Source organism: Eucalyptus grandis, chromosome 8 (genome assembly GCF_016545825.1).
Source record: "Eucalyptus grandis isolate ANBG69807.140 chromosome 8, ASM1654582v1, whole genome shotgun sequence".
Lineage (NCBI taxonomy): Eukaryota > Viridiplantae > Streptophyta > Magnoliopsida > Myrtales > Myrtaceae > Eucalyptus > Eucalyptus grandis.
The window spans coordinates 34,309,273-34,322,873 of NC_052619.1; the positions used below are offsets into that span (position 1 = coordinate 34,309,273).

A 13,601-nucleotide genomic window follows, 5' to 3' on the forward strand; every position below is an offset into this window, starting at 1 on the left:
CTCCCGATTGGATTTGGGAGCTTTTTTCTTCAGGTCTAGTTCTTGATTTGAGAGTTTGAACTATCCCGATCAAGTTATAAATTTGAGGGCTATCCTATTTCAATCTAGATTTGGGAGTTTAATAAATATGCTTTCGGGAATTCGATACTCTTCTACTTTGTTCGTGTACATATTTTCTACCTTCCGCTTTAATGATGATTGTAGGGGTTTTGGCATATAGTTGAATTACGAAGATTTGTTTCTCCACATGTTAGATCTATATTTATTCAACCTATTTTGGTTGTCTTCATATGACAATGGTGTAAAGGAAGCCTAGTCTAAGTGCACACTATCAACTGAAAAATATTGAAGTTATTGAGAAGAAACTTCAGCATGTGAAAGACAAGAGATTCAATGATCGGCCCTCAATTTTGCTAGACAAATCTATTATTGTGGAATGAGTGTATACTTAATTTTGCTGGTGTTTCGTTGATCCTCCTTATTTTCTAGAGTTGGTTTTACTTTTTAGTATTCTTACTCTATTTCGATTTGCTTGACAAGTAGCATCGACAAACGACACGCGACATGACATGGCACGACGCAGCAACACGTTGTTTCTAAAAAAATAGAGAATTCCAACACGTTAGGATATGTCGTATATTATATGTATATTTTAGATATAAATAATAAATTATGATTTTTATGATTATTTCAATTAAATTAATCTTATTCAAATTTGCAAATAAATAAATAATAAAAATTTCCTATAATAAATTTACACTAAAAACATAAATCCACCATTTATTAATACTTTATTGTTTAAATTTGACAAATTTAATTCCATTTCAATAAATCCATAAAACTTGCAAAGAAAAAAAGTAATTCACATTCCAGACTTGCGTGTTAGACGTGTGCCGAAAGAAAAAGAAAAAAATTTGAGGGTAAATTTTTTTTTTTTGGTAAAAGGTAAGAAAAAAATTTGAGGGTAAATTGTATATCACTGAGAAAGTGAGAATTAAAAGAGAAGATAAGAAAATATTAGGTTTTTATTCTTTCCTAATTTGTTATTTTTAATTTTTGATTTTTATTTTTCACATATATTTTAATCCTTCATTTATTGAATTTTTTAAAATTGACCTGCGTGTCGAAGTGTGTGTCGGAAACTTTCGTATGTTGAAATTTTGATTCGAGTGTCGAAAAGTTGATATGGTGTCGGACTCTCGACTCGTGTTGATCAAGTGTTGAAAAATGTTCGAGTATCGGATACGTGTTAAAGTGTTCGACATGATACGGAGATTTTCGGAAAGTGTCGGTACTTCCTAAGTCATGAGTACTATGTACTTTTGTATCCTTTTAAGTAATGGATATAATTTTCTTAAAAAAAAAATAGGGCCTCAATTCTTTTGTTCCCCTCAAAGCAATCACTTTCCCCCTTTTTATATGTCATAATATTGTAAGCTTTCTAGAATTGGGGTTGTTAGCATTTTGATCTCATTTTGAAGGTAATCCTCAAGAATTTCGCGGAAAGCGGGTACATATGGACAAAATTGGGACAACTTATCGATAAGATTTTCAATTCAATCTTTCCTCTTTTTAAATAAAATAGCAGTCCTGATGCTAGAATCATGTTAGAAAAATTAAATAAGCATAGTCGTTGCTCCGTTTAATAAAAAAAAGGCTTTCGATGAATAAATAGACTGTCATCATGCTATAATCAACCAGTTGAAAAACACCAAAGTTTTTTGGAGCAAAAAAATAAGTTAAAAACAGCAAGATATCTATATATGGCCGTCCTTCTGTGGAAGAAAAAGTATTTGGAAATATGATTGATAGCGTGAAAAAGAAAAAGATTTCTTGGATATTTCTCGTTATTTCTCTTTTTGACAATAAAAGTAATATTAACAATAAAAAAAATAGTGCCTTTAATATATATGGAAAATGCAGTACAAACAAAAACTAAGCATATGAAGTTCTTATGTATGGTAAGTAAATCCTATATAGATACAGAAAAACTTAAAAAAAAAGGAGAGTAAATAAGTCTAGGACTCCAAAGTTAAATTGCAATTGAATAATAAAGGACACTTTTGTCTTTTTGATAAAAATTAAGTGGATTTTATCATATAGAGAGTAAAAATAACGCTGCCCTTTCATAATATGTCTAGGCTTTTACTTTGTTTGTGCAACTAGCTACACTACAAAATCCATTGCACGAAGCCAACTCATGGTTTGAAATACCATAATTATTCTGTCTAAAAATATATTCAGCTTTGAAAACCCTTGCACATGCATACACAACACAATGAAGACTCATGCATAATTTTTGAACATCATTTGCATATTTTCTAGATCACAAACACGCACAGCACATGAAGTCATGCTGGAGCATAAAACGACCAAAAAATTTCACCCGATTACGTGTTCGGAAATTTGCAATCATTTATTTTAGGGAATCATTGATAGTTGTATTTTTAAGATGTGAGTAGAGAATATAGCACTGAAAGAGCGTTGTGGGCAGGGCGCGTAATGGGGCACCCTCCCATACGATCGTGCATTCATCATAATTTTTTTAAATTGATTGATGGCGACTTTCATCACTAATTTTGGTGCCAAATCCAAAATTTTCTTTGGATTTCCAAAAGAAAGGTCCATTTTCCAAAATGTTACTTTCTTACCTTTTCCATTGTAGCCGCTTTACTCCTCTCGGGCGGCGATCTTAGGAAGGTCTACAACATCTTCTTCTTCTTCTTCAAACAAAAATTATTGTTCCAATTTAGAACATCACGACTTTTATGCTAATTTACATATCATATTTTTTATGTTTTAAAAAATTCGGGTGTTTCATTTATTTAGAAATCAAAGTGCTTGAGCGTGAGGTGGGAATAAAAAGTAATAATCATAACTAAAACAGACGTTATATAGGAAAAAATTTGGAAAAAATTGCATATTTTGTTTGGTCTTTGAACTTGCTTTATTTTACAACTTGATCCTTGAAATTATAATTCATCAATCAAGCCCTTAATTTCATACAACTTTTGCAATAGGTTCCCTTTATTGCCAATGTTAGCAAACTAAACCTATCAAATCGATTGGTATCGTTTGAGACTTGAATGTCGAAATAATTATTTCCAAAGATAATTGTGCTTCCATGCAATGAGAAGCCATCGAAAATTTGCTCAATTGTAACTTGGATTAATTCTTCCCGCATCTTGGTCCATGTGAATTGACTATCTGTGGTGCCAATGATCGTCTCCACATTATACTTGAGATGAGTATTTTTATATAGATACTTTTAGGATGCGCATGATGATCATTTTATTTTTTGTTAGAATTATTTTGTTGTTATTGGGAATATGTTTGGAATAGAAATCTATTTGATAACACAATTTCATTTTTTATTTTATTTCTAGAACAAATTTGTAGTTCTAAAAAAGGTTTTGAGCGAAAATGAAAAGTAAAATTTTCTATTTCTTTATTAATAAGAAATAAAAACTCTTCTTATTACGTACCCTTATTACTAGCTGACCATCCGCCTACCATTGCCTGCCATCGACTACCGCTCGAAAGGGAGAAATCCTGTGTCGTTATTAAACGAATTTCTATTTCAAGAATATAAATTTTATGTCATTATTAAATGAGTATTTTTACTCAAAAAATCATTTGGGGAATATATTTCTAGAACAAAATGGTTATCATTCGTGCCCTTAGTTTTACCCTTTAATTCGTTCAAATCGGTGAGACTAAGGAGGGACCGAATCAAAGGCCTATTTGGTAATGTGCCAAATAGTACATGATTATTTTCTTTTATTCCTCGAAACAAAAGAAGAACAAAAATCTATTTGGTAACTTTATTCTCGAGGATAGACTTTTAACAAAATTAAGAAGTAACAAGAAGTTGATTCTTTATTCTTGAGAATAATTAAATAATCAAGTATTTTTTTTTCTTTCCTTTTTCCCTTTTATTCTTCATCTTCTTTTAGTCGGTCGCTGGCCTCTGTTGGTGATGCTTAGACTAATGAGGCTAAGGTCACTGGATATGGCCGAGGCTAGTGACTTGCTAAAGGAAGAAGAAGAAGAAGAAGAAGAAGAAGAAGAAGAGAAAAGAAAAGAATAAATGTAATAAGATTATTAAAAAATTAAAAGAAAAATTCAAAGTCATAAAATAAAATTTGAAAATCGTATCAAATGCATCACCAAATATTTTCAAATTCTCAAAAATTCGTTCATGAAACATAATTAGAATAAACTATTTCTCAATAAAAAAAAATTATTTTCGAAAATAAAATAGTTATCAAATCACCCTAGAAGGTTCTCGAGTTTTGAAGCCCGTCGAGAAGTACCGCAAAGTCCAAGCACCGAATGGAAAAGAAGTTCCCCTTCGAGGAGAAGTTCAAACTTCAAACGAGGGGGAGGACAAAAAGAACGCCAAAAAGGCCAAAGCCGAAATTACGGTTATGCCCTCGGTCCAGCTGCGAAGACCGCGTGCCCCCTTTTTCCGTCTCGCTGGAAATTTCTCGCTCGATTCCCAGGAGGAGAAGAATCGCCCAAAATCCTCATCGCCATCGCCATCGCCGTCGTCATCGTCGTCATCGTCGTCTAGGGCTTCTCTCTCTTCGCTGATCTGATCAGCTTCTCTCGTCGCGATCTAGAGAGAGAAGAGCGAGGGGAAATGGAAGAAGGGATGGAGCGATGGAAGGTGCAGCTCGAGGACTGGGCCGGCCAGCTCCGGGAATTGCTCCACCCCTGCCTCCAGCACGTCCACCAGATCCCCCCCGCCCAGCTCTACGCCGCCATCGCCGTCCTCTCCCTCACCGCCCTCTTCCTCCTCTCCCGTAAGTCCCGTCCCCCTAGCTGCTGATTTAGCCCTAAATCTCCTTCTTCGGAGGTCGGCATTGCGATGGGAGTAATTTTTTTTTTTTTCCTTTTTTTGGGGGGGTTGCAGTGAGGCTGTTTAAGCGGAAGAAGTCCAACACCATCGTGCTCGCGGGGCTCAGCGGGAGCGGCAAGACCGTCCTCTTTCATCAAGTGAGCACCTTTCCACGTGCCCCTTTTGGTTTTGAACAATTGGGTTTTCGGAATCTTGGTTGCAATCGAGTTCTTGAGGGGAATTGGCATTTTGAATTGTGCCCTTATGGCTTGTCATGAAGATGTGGGTTCTACGGGATGTGATTGATCGAGAGAAATCGAGTTGAACATTGCTCGAAATGTGTCTTTTTTGGAGCTTATGAGTAGTTTCTCTGCAAAGTTCTGGTCTTGTGGTTTGGGCTCTGGTTAACATGCGAAATTCTGTGAGGAGCTAGATCTCTTGGTAGTGGGTTTTGAATTTGAGGATCCTTTCTTCTTAAATTGAATGCGTCTGGTCTGAATTGTTCGACCAACTTATCCCGTCTACGTCTCTGTTCTTATCATACTTGTGATAAATGTTTTAGTTTTACTGCTTTAGCGTTTTGTTTCTTGAAGACTTTTCTCACCTTCTGATGTCCATGTCAGCTGCGAGATGGATCTTCGCATCAGGGCACGGTCACTTCGATGGAGCCAAATGAGGGCACTTTCGTGCTGCACTCCGAGACCTCGAAGGTCATTAATTTTTTCCTATGCTTGCATCTGCAGTATATTGATACTATTTTTGTCATCACTTTAAAGAGCTCTTGATGTTTCGCCTTGACATCTTCACAATAGTTATCTGCTGCCGAGATGTCCGGTATCTAGAGACGTGTCCATATACTTGCTTTGGTGATGGTTTTGTCGTAATGTTGATGAATCCATCTGTCTCCTTCCAGAAAGGCAAAATAAGACCTGTTCATGTCATTGATGTTCCTGGGCATTCTCGTCTGAGGCCCAAACTAGATGAGGTTTTGCCACTGGCTGCTGGCATAGTTTTTGTTGTTGACGCGCTGGATTTTTTGCCAAATTGCCGTTCAGCTTCCGAGTATGTACTGCGTCCTTCCACATAGTTTGGATTAACTTGTGCTCTTGGCGCATTGTGATGTATTCTATTGTGACTGACAGCTCAAAATCTTAAAAATAGGTACCTGTATGATATTTGACAAATGCCAGTGTTGTCAAGAAGAAAATTCCCATCTGCATCCTGTGCAATAAGACTGACAAAGTGACTGCACATACTAAGGACTTCATTCGCAAGCAACTGGAGAAGGAACTGTATGGTTTCATATTCTTGACTTTGCTTTTTAGCTGAGATTATCTACTTTCTTGCGTGCTTCAAGTGGCATCGATGAGAACTATATTGCCTGCCATAAACAAACTTGATGTTATCATTTAGATTACATTTTATGTGTTGGCGTACCATTCCCTAGTGTGGTTCACAAATCCAAGATACAGTAATTGTGTTTTTTGTATTGGTAAATCCACATGAAGTGCGATAAATGATATTTTTATATAGTAAAATTACAACCCGTTCAAACTGATTTTCCAGCACAAAAGTTATGTTTACTGTGCTGGATGAGTCTTTACCACCAATTGCACCATGCATAGAGGCTGTCTAGACAAGCCCATGTTAAATGATCTCCTGAGGAGTGGAAGTTTACGCCCAACTACATTTCTTCCATTAGAAACACAACCTTTTTTCCCAAGTAGGTGTGGAATTCGTGAAAAGTGGTTATACGCACAATCTTTTGTTTATGATCTCTAAAAGCAAGTAAATTTTTTCTATTCTATCAACGAGTACATTCATCGGTGAATACAGTAAAAAAAATAAAAAAATTCAGAGTATAGAAATGTAGTTATACAAGTCCACAGCACTAATAGAATTATGGCGATGTGGCATGAAGTACAATGTTAAATACTAAGACCTATCTTGATGATTGTGACCAAAACTTACTGGAGACTCACAGGATCGTAATATAAATAAATAAATTCCTCATTCTTGTTGAATGTCTGAGACCAGTTACAAATTGGTATTCTGCTCAATTCTGTGATATCGTAATCTGATTCATGAATACTGCACATATGTACATGGACAACTCGTGGCCTTTGTTCTTATAGATTTGCCTCTCTTTATCGACAGTGACAAATTAAGGGCATCAAGAAGTGCAATATCAGCAGCTGATATTGCCAATGACTTCACCCTTGGAATATCGGGAGAAGCTTTTGCATTTACTCAGTGCCACAACAGGGTTACAGTCGCGGAAGCTTCTGGTCTGACAGGAGAAATAGCTCAAGTGGAAGAGTTCATTAGGGAACATGTAAAGCCCTAACAACGGTACACCTTCAGGCATTAGACGTCCGGTGAACTTGCTGTGATTATCAGATGAACATCGAGAAGCTGTAAAATTCCTACTTAGGTGCTTGAGGCAGAGTACAATGAAGAATATTGTTGAGGACAAATTTTTTTCCCCTTCTTTCAGGGGCTTTGACTGCGATTGTCCAAATATGGTAGAATTGATTCTTTCAGTTAGATGGGGCTTTGATTACCCATGGCTCTTCTGGGTACTGTAAAATGATTGTGGATATGGGGTTGTGGTGTCCAATTTCTTCACTCACAGCTTTATTCTGTACTTTGCCTTGGACTTTTGGTGCCGTATGCTTCTATATATATATATATATATATATATATATATATATATATATATATATATATACTTTAATGAACAGTTGGTTGTTTCTTAGAGATATAATGCGAAGATCCGACATATCGATAAGTCCTGTTTCTGACACAACCTACTTTGAATCAGAAGAAACAATCGGGATCCTTTAAGACCTATTACAGGTCCTCTTCCATATCACTTGCCTTGCGTGCATAGATGCAAAGGTCATATCAAGGCTGTTCAAGAAAATAGTGATGTACGGATTCTATGAAATGCTTGTGGCAGTACAAATGTCTACCAACATTCTCATTACATGACCCGAAGATCACATAACAACCTTGCTACACATTTAGCTATACATTTGAGACATGTTTCAGTTGCAATGAATGAAATTTCAGGTCCATTTTATGGGTGAAAATGCCATCTTTATGCGATTAAAATCGAAGATGACCCAACCATAATATGATTCCATTTCAACATCTCGATTTTGAAGGTTAACTATCTGGTCTTTTCTGATCCTGGGAAAGTTTCTCCGTTAAACGATCAACAGGTAATGATCCGAGGGGAGCCGACCAGTCTGCCTCTTCAAAGGGATCATCCTCGCAAAAATCATCATACTCATCACTGTCACCGAAAGGAAAGCCATCCTCGCCATAGTCCTCACTTTGAGAAGTAGAACCATCTTCATATGCTGCCACTGAACTACCAGTGGCGCGTTCACTTGACAAAACTAATGCAGGGTATGAATGCTCCGTAGCCTGTGTGATCCCTTCAAACTCCTCCACTCTCTTTAAAAGATCATCAGGGCTGAGGTTTAAGTCATTTAGCAACAATGCCTTGCTTGTTTGAATTGCACGCTCCCATAAGGATGTCATTTTAGGGCTAGAAATGACTTTATTCACATCTCTAACCTTGCAAGCATCATCAGTTTCGCCTGAAAATTGATGATCCAGTCAGAACAGAAACATATTATGCCCGCAAGGAAACAAGGAGATAACTGACAAAAGAATATGTATGGCACGATAGACACATAGGAACCAGAAACTATTGTGAAGAGATGATCAAGCTGTTAGCATGCCAACTTCAGATAAGCAGTGAAGATGCCATGAGTTTCACATATACAGACTGCCTAGCATCACACAGTACCGGTGATTTCCTCCATCACCTCAGGTGACGCCATCAACAGAATTTTGGCGAAGCTCAGGTGAATTTATCTTTCCCCAATGCCTAGCTACATAGCTTGGGGCTACAACGGGCAATTAGGTTTATGACTTCCCTTAGACAAAACTTCACTCTCAAGGACTAGAAAAAAGTCACCGTTGTCTTTAGTTAATGCATGCATTACCTAATATATTGCCTACAAAAGTCTTGCATTAACATTACCTTTTTCAGCAAGAGGAGCAGTTGGTTCTGGGTACATAGATTTCCAATCTTTTCCCCTCCACATCAATATCTGTTCATCATCAAAAGAAAGCAGCACACATGGAACCAAATCCTGCTTGGAAAAAGAAGGTAGTGAAGTGTCAAGAAAGAAAGTTTGTGTGGTAACAAAAAACTCTAAGAAACAATGAAGTGAAGTGGATAATATAAACTCAATCTCCAATGGACACACCCGACAGAAAGATGAACCCTGTGAAAAATGAATTGATCTTCTATTTTGTCCGTAAAATCCTTGGAACTTTTAACTTTTCAGGCAAAAAAAGAAGAACGAAAGCTAGAGTGGATAGATGGACTGTCAGCCAATACGCTGTCACAAATATACTAATGGAACATGAACATAGGAGGGAAAACACAGCTTGTGGGACCTTCTCTTGATTGCAAGATTAAGCCTGGTCTACAATGAGCTCAACTTGCTGGTTATTCTTCCTTTAAAGGAAGCGATATGGATACTTTAAGGCTCTCAGTAAAAAAAAATAAAAAAATCCTGGATCACTGGACCGTCCAAGAATGTCCGTGTCCATTGACGGGCACATAAGTCTGATTTCACAAATATTCTTTTTTTTATAAGTACAGAGGCAAACCGTAAGGCTATAAAGCAAGAAAATTAGCAGAGAAGACAGAATTGTCATCAATTTGAGGTCTTTTGAAATTTCAATAGCATAAATGGGTGCGCCTTCTGACTAAAATGTAAAAGCACCAGGCAATGAAGAAAGTTCTGTGGACAATTAAGAATGTCAGACACGGAAGAATAATGCATATGATAGGAATCACGACCTTAAGCTTAGCTCCTAATTTCTTGTAGTCACTAGCATGCATTCCCCGGCAGTCGATCTTCACCAATGGACTTCCTTCGAAAGCATTTCTTACATCCTTTACGAGCGTTAAATATATTCCATTTTTTGCTGCATAAGAGACAAGTAATCAATGGTTAGAACCAACTACATGGGAATTACACAGCCTTAATTTTGCTGCAGAAACATACTCTCATGCAGATCAGACAAGAAATTCAATGCATAGAGCAAAGTCAAAACTAGAAGCTGCAAAAGTACATACAACCAATGAAAACTGATCAAGATGAAACATTATGAGGGTTGTGAACAAGTTCATAAAATAAGATAGACGATCTAAAACGATGGGAGAATTTACCCTTAATGCATAATTCAGATCATGCCCTGAAATGTATAGACAAAGCAAAGTGTATACAAATTGATGTATATTTTTTGCACTTTCAGAAGATGTTCACACGCTCATTCAGACAGTCTATCAAGTTAACATGCTAGAGAAAGCAGCGGATTCATCGAACAGGTAACTACTCTTTGTTAGTAAGACAGGAAGAAAAGGAGGTTATAATTCATGAATCTGATTGGTTATAGAGTAGCTGCTCAGACGAATTATTTATCACTTACCTAATTTACAAATTGGCAAAAGATTTTTGCCTCTTTTCCTTAAATTATCGGCTTCAGCTTTTGTGAGTCCTTCTGGAGCTTCCTGAATAAGCTTCGGGTAAACTGGAGCAGCTGGCTTCCAAAGCATCAATGGATATTGGGGACGAGTGCGGTAATTGTAGTTTCTGCCACGGAAAAGATAAACGATGCCGCCAACTCTATGAATGATTCTACCTCCAGTCTTTTCCTAAATCAAGACACTAGTGTTTCAATTTCTTTCGCAATAACCTATAATAATGGCTTTGATATTGCACCAAAAACTGCAGAGATCAAATCCTCGGGCAAATTTCCTAAACCATTAGCATAGTTGAACATAAGAACTCCAATTGGTCAAAATTTAAAAAAGAGCTAAAAGCTAAAACGCATATCCATGCAAATGCACTGACACGCACATTATCTATTCACACATTGATAAGAAAGGGATATTAGGGTACTGCCAATTATCATGTTTATCTTACAAGAGACTCCGGGTAAGTTTGGGAAAAGATGGATCTTCCCTAGAATTTGCTAAAAGCATTGTCTTGATACAAAAAGTAAGGAACTAAACAACAATTGCATTGATACAATGAAAGACTAAAAGCATTGTCTTGCATACAAAAAGTAACTAAACAACAATTGCATTGATACAATGAAAAATGATCAGTATCTTTCGGACAGCGCAAGCCATGAACAAGAAACAGAAATTGCATCAAACTGACCTCGAGACGCTGGCAGACATTATCCATATCCACTGTCGGGACTCCCCGGCAACGGACCTTACAGACTCGCCGTCTCTTCCAATGCGAGTGCACAAGCTCCAGCATATTATGAGTCAGCCCATCTCTACCTAAACACCATGAACACTTCTCAAAATCTATAAAAAGAACACGAAATGCACCAATCTATATCGACGTAAACTAAAAACTCTAGGACACTAACCAAGATTGACCTGGCGATTATCAGACAAGTGAGGCTTGACCAGCATCTTAATCTCCCACCTCTTGAGGGGCTCCCCCAGGATCTCCTCCCTCGTCCTCCCGTCCTTGGGGCGCTGCCCCAAGTGGAACGGCCCCGGCATCTCCACGTACTTCACCCCCTTCTTCCCCGCCGGGGGCGGGTCGAACGAGTCGAAGAGCGGGATCTTCTTCTTCTTCTCCTTGGAGCCCTTCAGGGGGGCCTTCCCGGTCCACGGCCGCGGCATCGTCGGGGGCGCGAAGGGCAGGAAGGCGGGCTCCCGCATGGCGAGCGGACGAGCGCTCGGGGTCTCGGAGTAGCTGTACTGGAACTCGAAGGGGGCGCCCGGGAGGAGGTAGGAGACGCCGGACTCGCCGACGACGACGGAGCGGTCGCCGTCGGAGGAGACCACCGGGGAGTCGGGCCTGATGGGCTTGTAGTAGCGGGAGTTGCGGTGGGGGGTCTTGAAGGCCGGGTTGGGGGAGGAGGAGGAGGGGGTTTCGGGTTTTCTTGGACTTGAGAGGTGGTGGGTACTTGGGGATAGGGATGGGCGGGGAGCGGCTGGAGGAGGAGTTGCCGGTGGTGGCGGTGGGCGGCGGCGGGGGTGGCGGGTGGAGGGGAGGGAGGGGAAGAGGTTGGGGTTGAGTAGCTTAGCGAGAGCTGGCATTGATGGAGATGGTGGAGGTGAGGGAGGAGGAGGGAGGGAAATGGTGGAGAGGAGGAGATAAGAGTTTGGGAAGATTTTTGCAGTTTTCTTTCCAGTTGAGGTGGGAAACAGAGGGAGATTTGTAGTCTTTGAGGGTAATAAATAAAAGGTGGAGAAAAGAAATTGTGTGAGTTGTGATGCTTTTGTTTTTTTGATGGTTTTTTTTATTTATTGAATTTTTGTGTTTTGGCCACCCTTTTGATTTAGAATTGAGTATCATTTACTTGCATCTTCTCCCTTCCCATGTTCGTCTTAATGAATAAGTATTTTCTGCCTCTCAATATTCATTTTCTTTCCAAACAAATCAGTTCTGGATCCTTTACCTTTTCTGTCGTTCCTGATCTTCACTCTCCTAATCAATGTCAAATAATGGTATTTCGATCAACTTTGGAGGAATTTTAAAAATATTGTACAATTTAATTATGAAATTGACATATAGATTGATGTAAGTGAACATTTCATCAAATGTGTTCTATTCAATATCTCTTAAAAATTCACCGCATTAATGAATATATAAATTCATAGATCAATTTTGAGTGATGACTAATTGTATGTGATTATATTATTATAGGTTAGTAATGTTAATATTTTGCCTAATTGGATCGAGGCGACTAATTCTAGAGAAAATGAGTTTCTAGATCTCTTTTGAAACTGTTTGAGCCATATTTTTGTTATGCTTAACCAGTGAGGAGAGATTTGAATGTTTACTTATTTGTTGAACCATAATCCCTAAGGCCAAGGGCAAAATAAGAAGAGATGCTCCTTTAACTCAACTTGCCTTTTACATAGAGCACAAAGAGGTTCAGGTAACATTCTTCACTCATACACATTTTCCGTCATAGAGAGTCCATTTTGACATATTTGTCACTAAAAAAATCTGGTGTTTGGGGGTAGCATGTGTATTTCAAATTCTAGTCTAGAAATTTCAAGGAATGATTACTTGATCCAGTTTTTCTTTTACAAAAGCATCTCCCTCTCTATTATTTGCCTATGTGAATGCATAGCCTTTGCAATCTATATCAATTAAACCACCAGCGTTTAAGCAATCGTAGAGAAGTATCATTCTATATTGTTTAGGTTTCCTCTTTCCTACCTTTTCCCAATGGTAAAGCACTTCAATGAAATCACCTAAACAAACCTGAGGGAGGTTGTTTATATTTTTGATTGCCTTTAAATTGCTACATAGTTGGAGCTTTCTTGGAAAGTCATTTGGAGCATGAATAAATGTGACCCACATATGTCTCATTTTTCCCACTTTTTTACAAATCAGGTCCACAAACAATGTCAAAGTAAAATCAATATATAAATGAAAGAGATCACCCAAAAAATGGCTAGACTCCATTAATCCCCATGGAATTTATCACAAAGAGTGTTGAAATATAAATGCTTCTTTACTCTTTTAACTACCACTTTCTTTTTATGTTTCCAGTAATAAAACTAGTTTGGGCCTTTCTTGAGCCATCAAGGCTCTTAAATTCTGGTCTGTTAAGATAGTGCACAGCCCTTGATTGATCCAACTTAAGAACTTTATTTGTCACCTTAGGGCTTATTAGGACT

General features: G+C 38.1%; 2 protein-coding genes across 2 annotated transcripts; one reads left to right on the top strand and one right to left on the bottom strand.

Moving 5' to 3' along the window:
• Positions 1-4,352: 4,352 nt before the first annotated feature.
• On the top strand, positions 4,353-7,502 carry LOC120287649 (signal recognition particle receptor subunit beta-like). The gene is given in 7 exon segments (XM_039300731.1): positions 4,353-4,808; positions 4,919-5,001; positions 5,467-5,553; positions 5,757-5,905; positions 6,005-6,015; positions 6,018-6,135; positions 7,001-7,502. Coding segments are annotated over 7 exon segments (801 nt in total). The 5' UTR covers positions 4,353-4,645; the 3' UTR covers positions 7,191-7,502.
• A 255-nt stretch (positions 7,503-7,757) lies between these two features.
• LOC120287190 (CRS2-associated factor 2, chloroplastic-like) lies at positions 7,758-12,874 on the bottom strand. The gene is given in 8 exon segments (XM_039299904.1): positions 7,758-8,454; positions 8,904-9,015; positions 9,735-9,862; positions 10,367-10,592; positions 11,104-11,231; positions 11,324-11,828; positions 11,830-11,987; positions 12,823-12,874. Coding segments are annotated over 8 exon segments (1,749 nt in total). The 3' UTR covers positions 7,758-8,014.
• Positions 12,875-13,601: the final 727 nt, after the last annotated feature.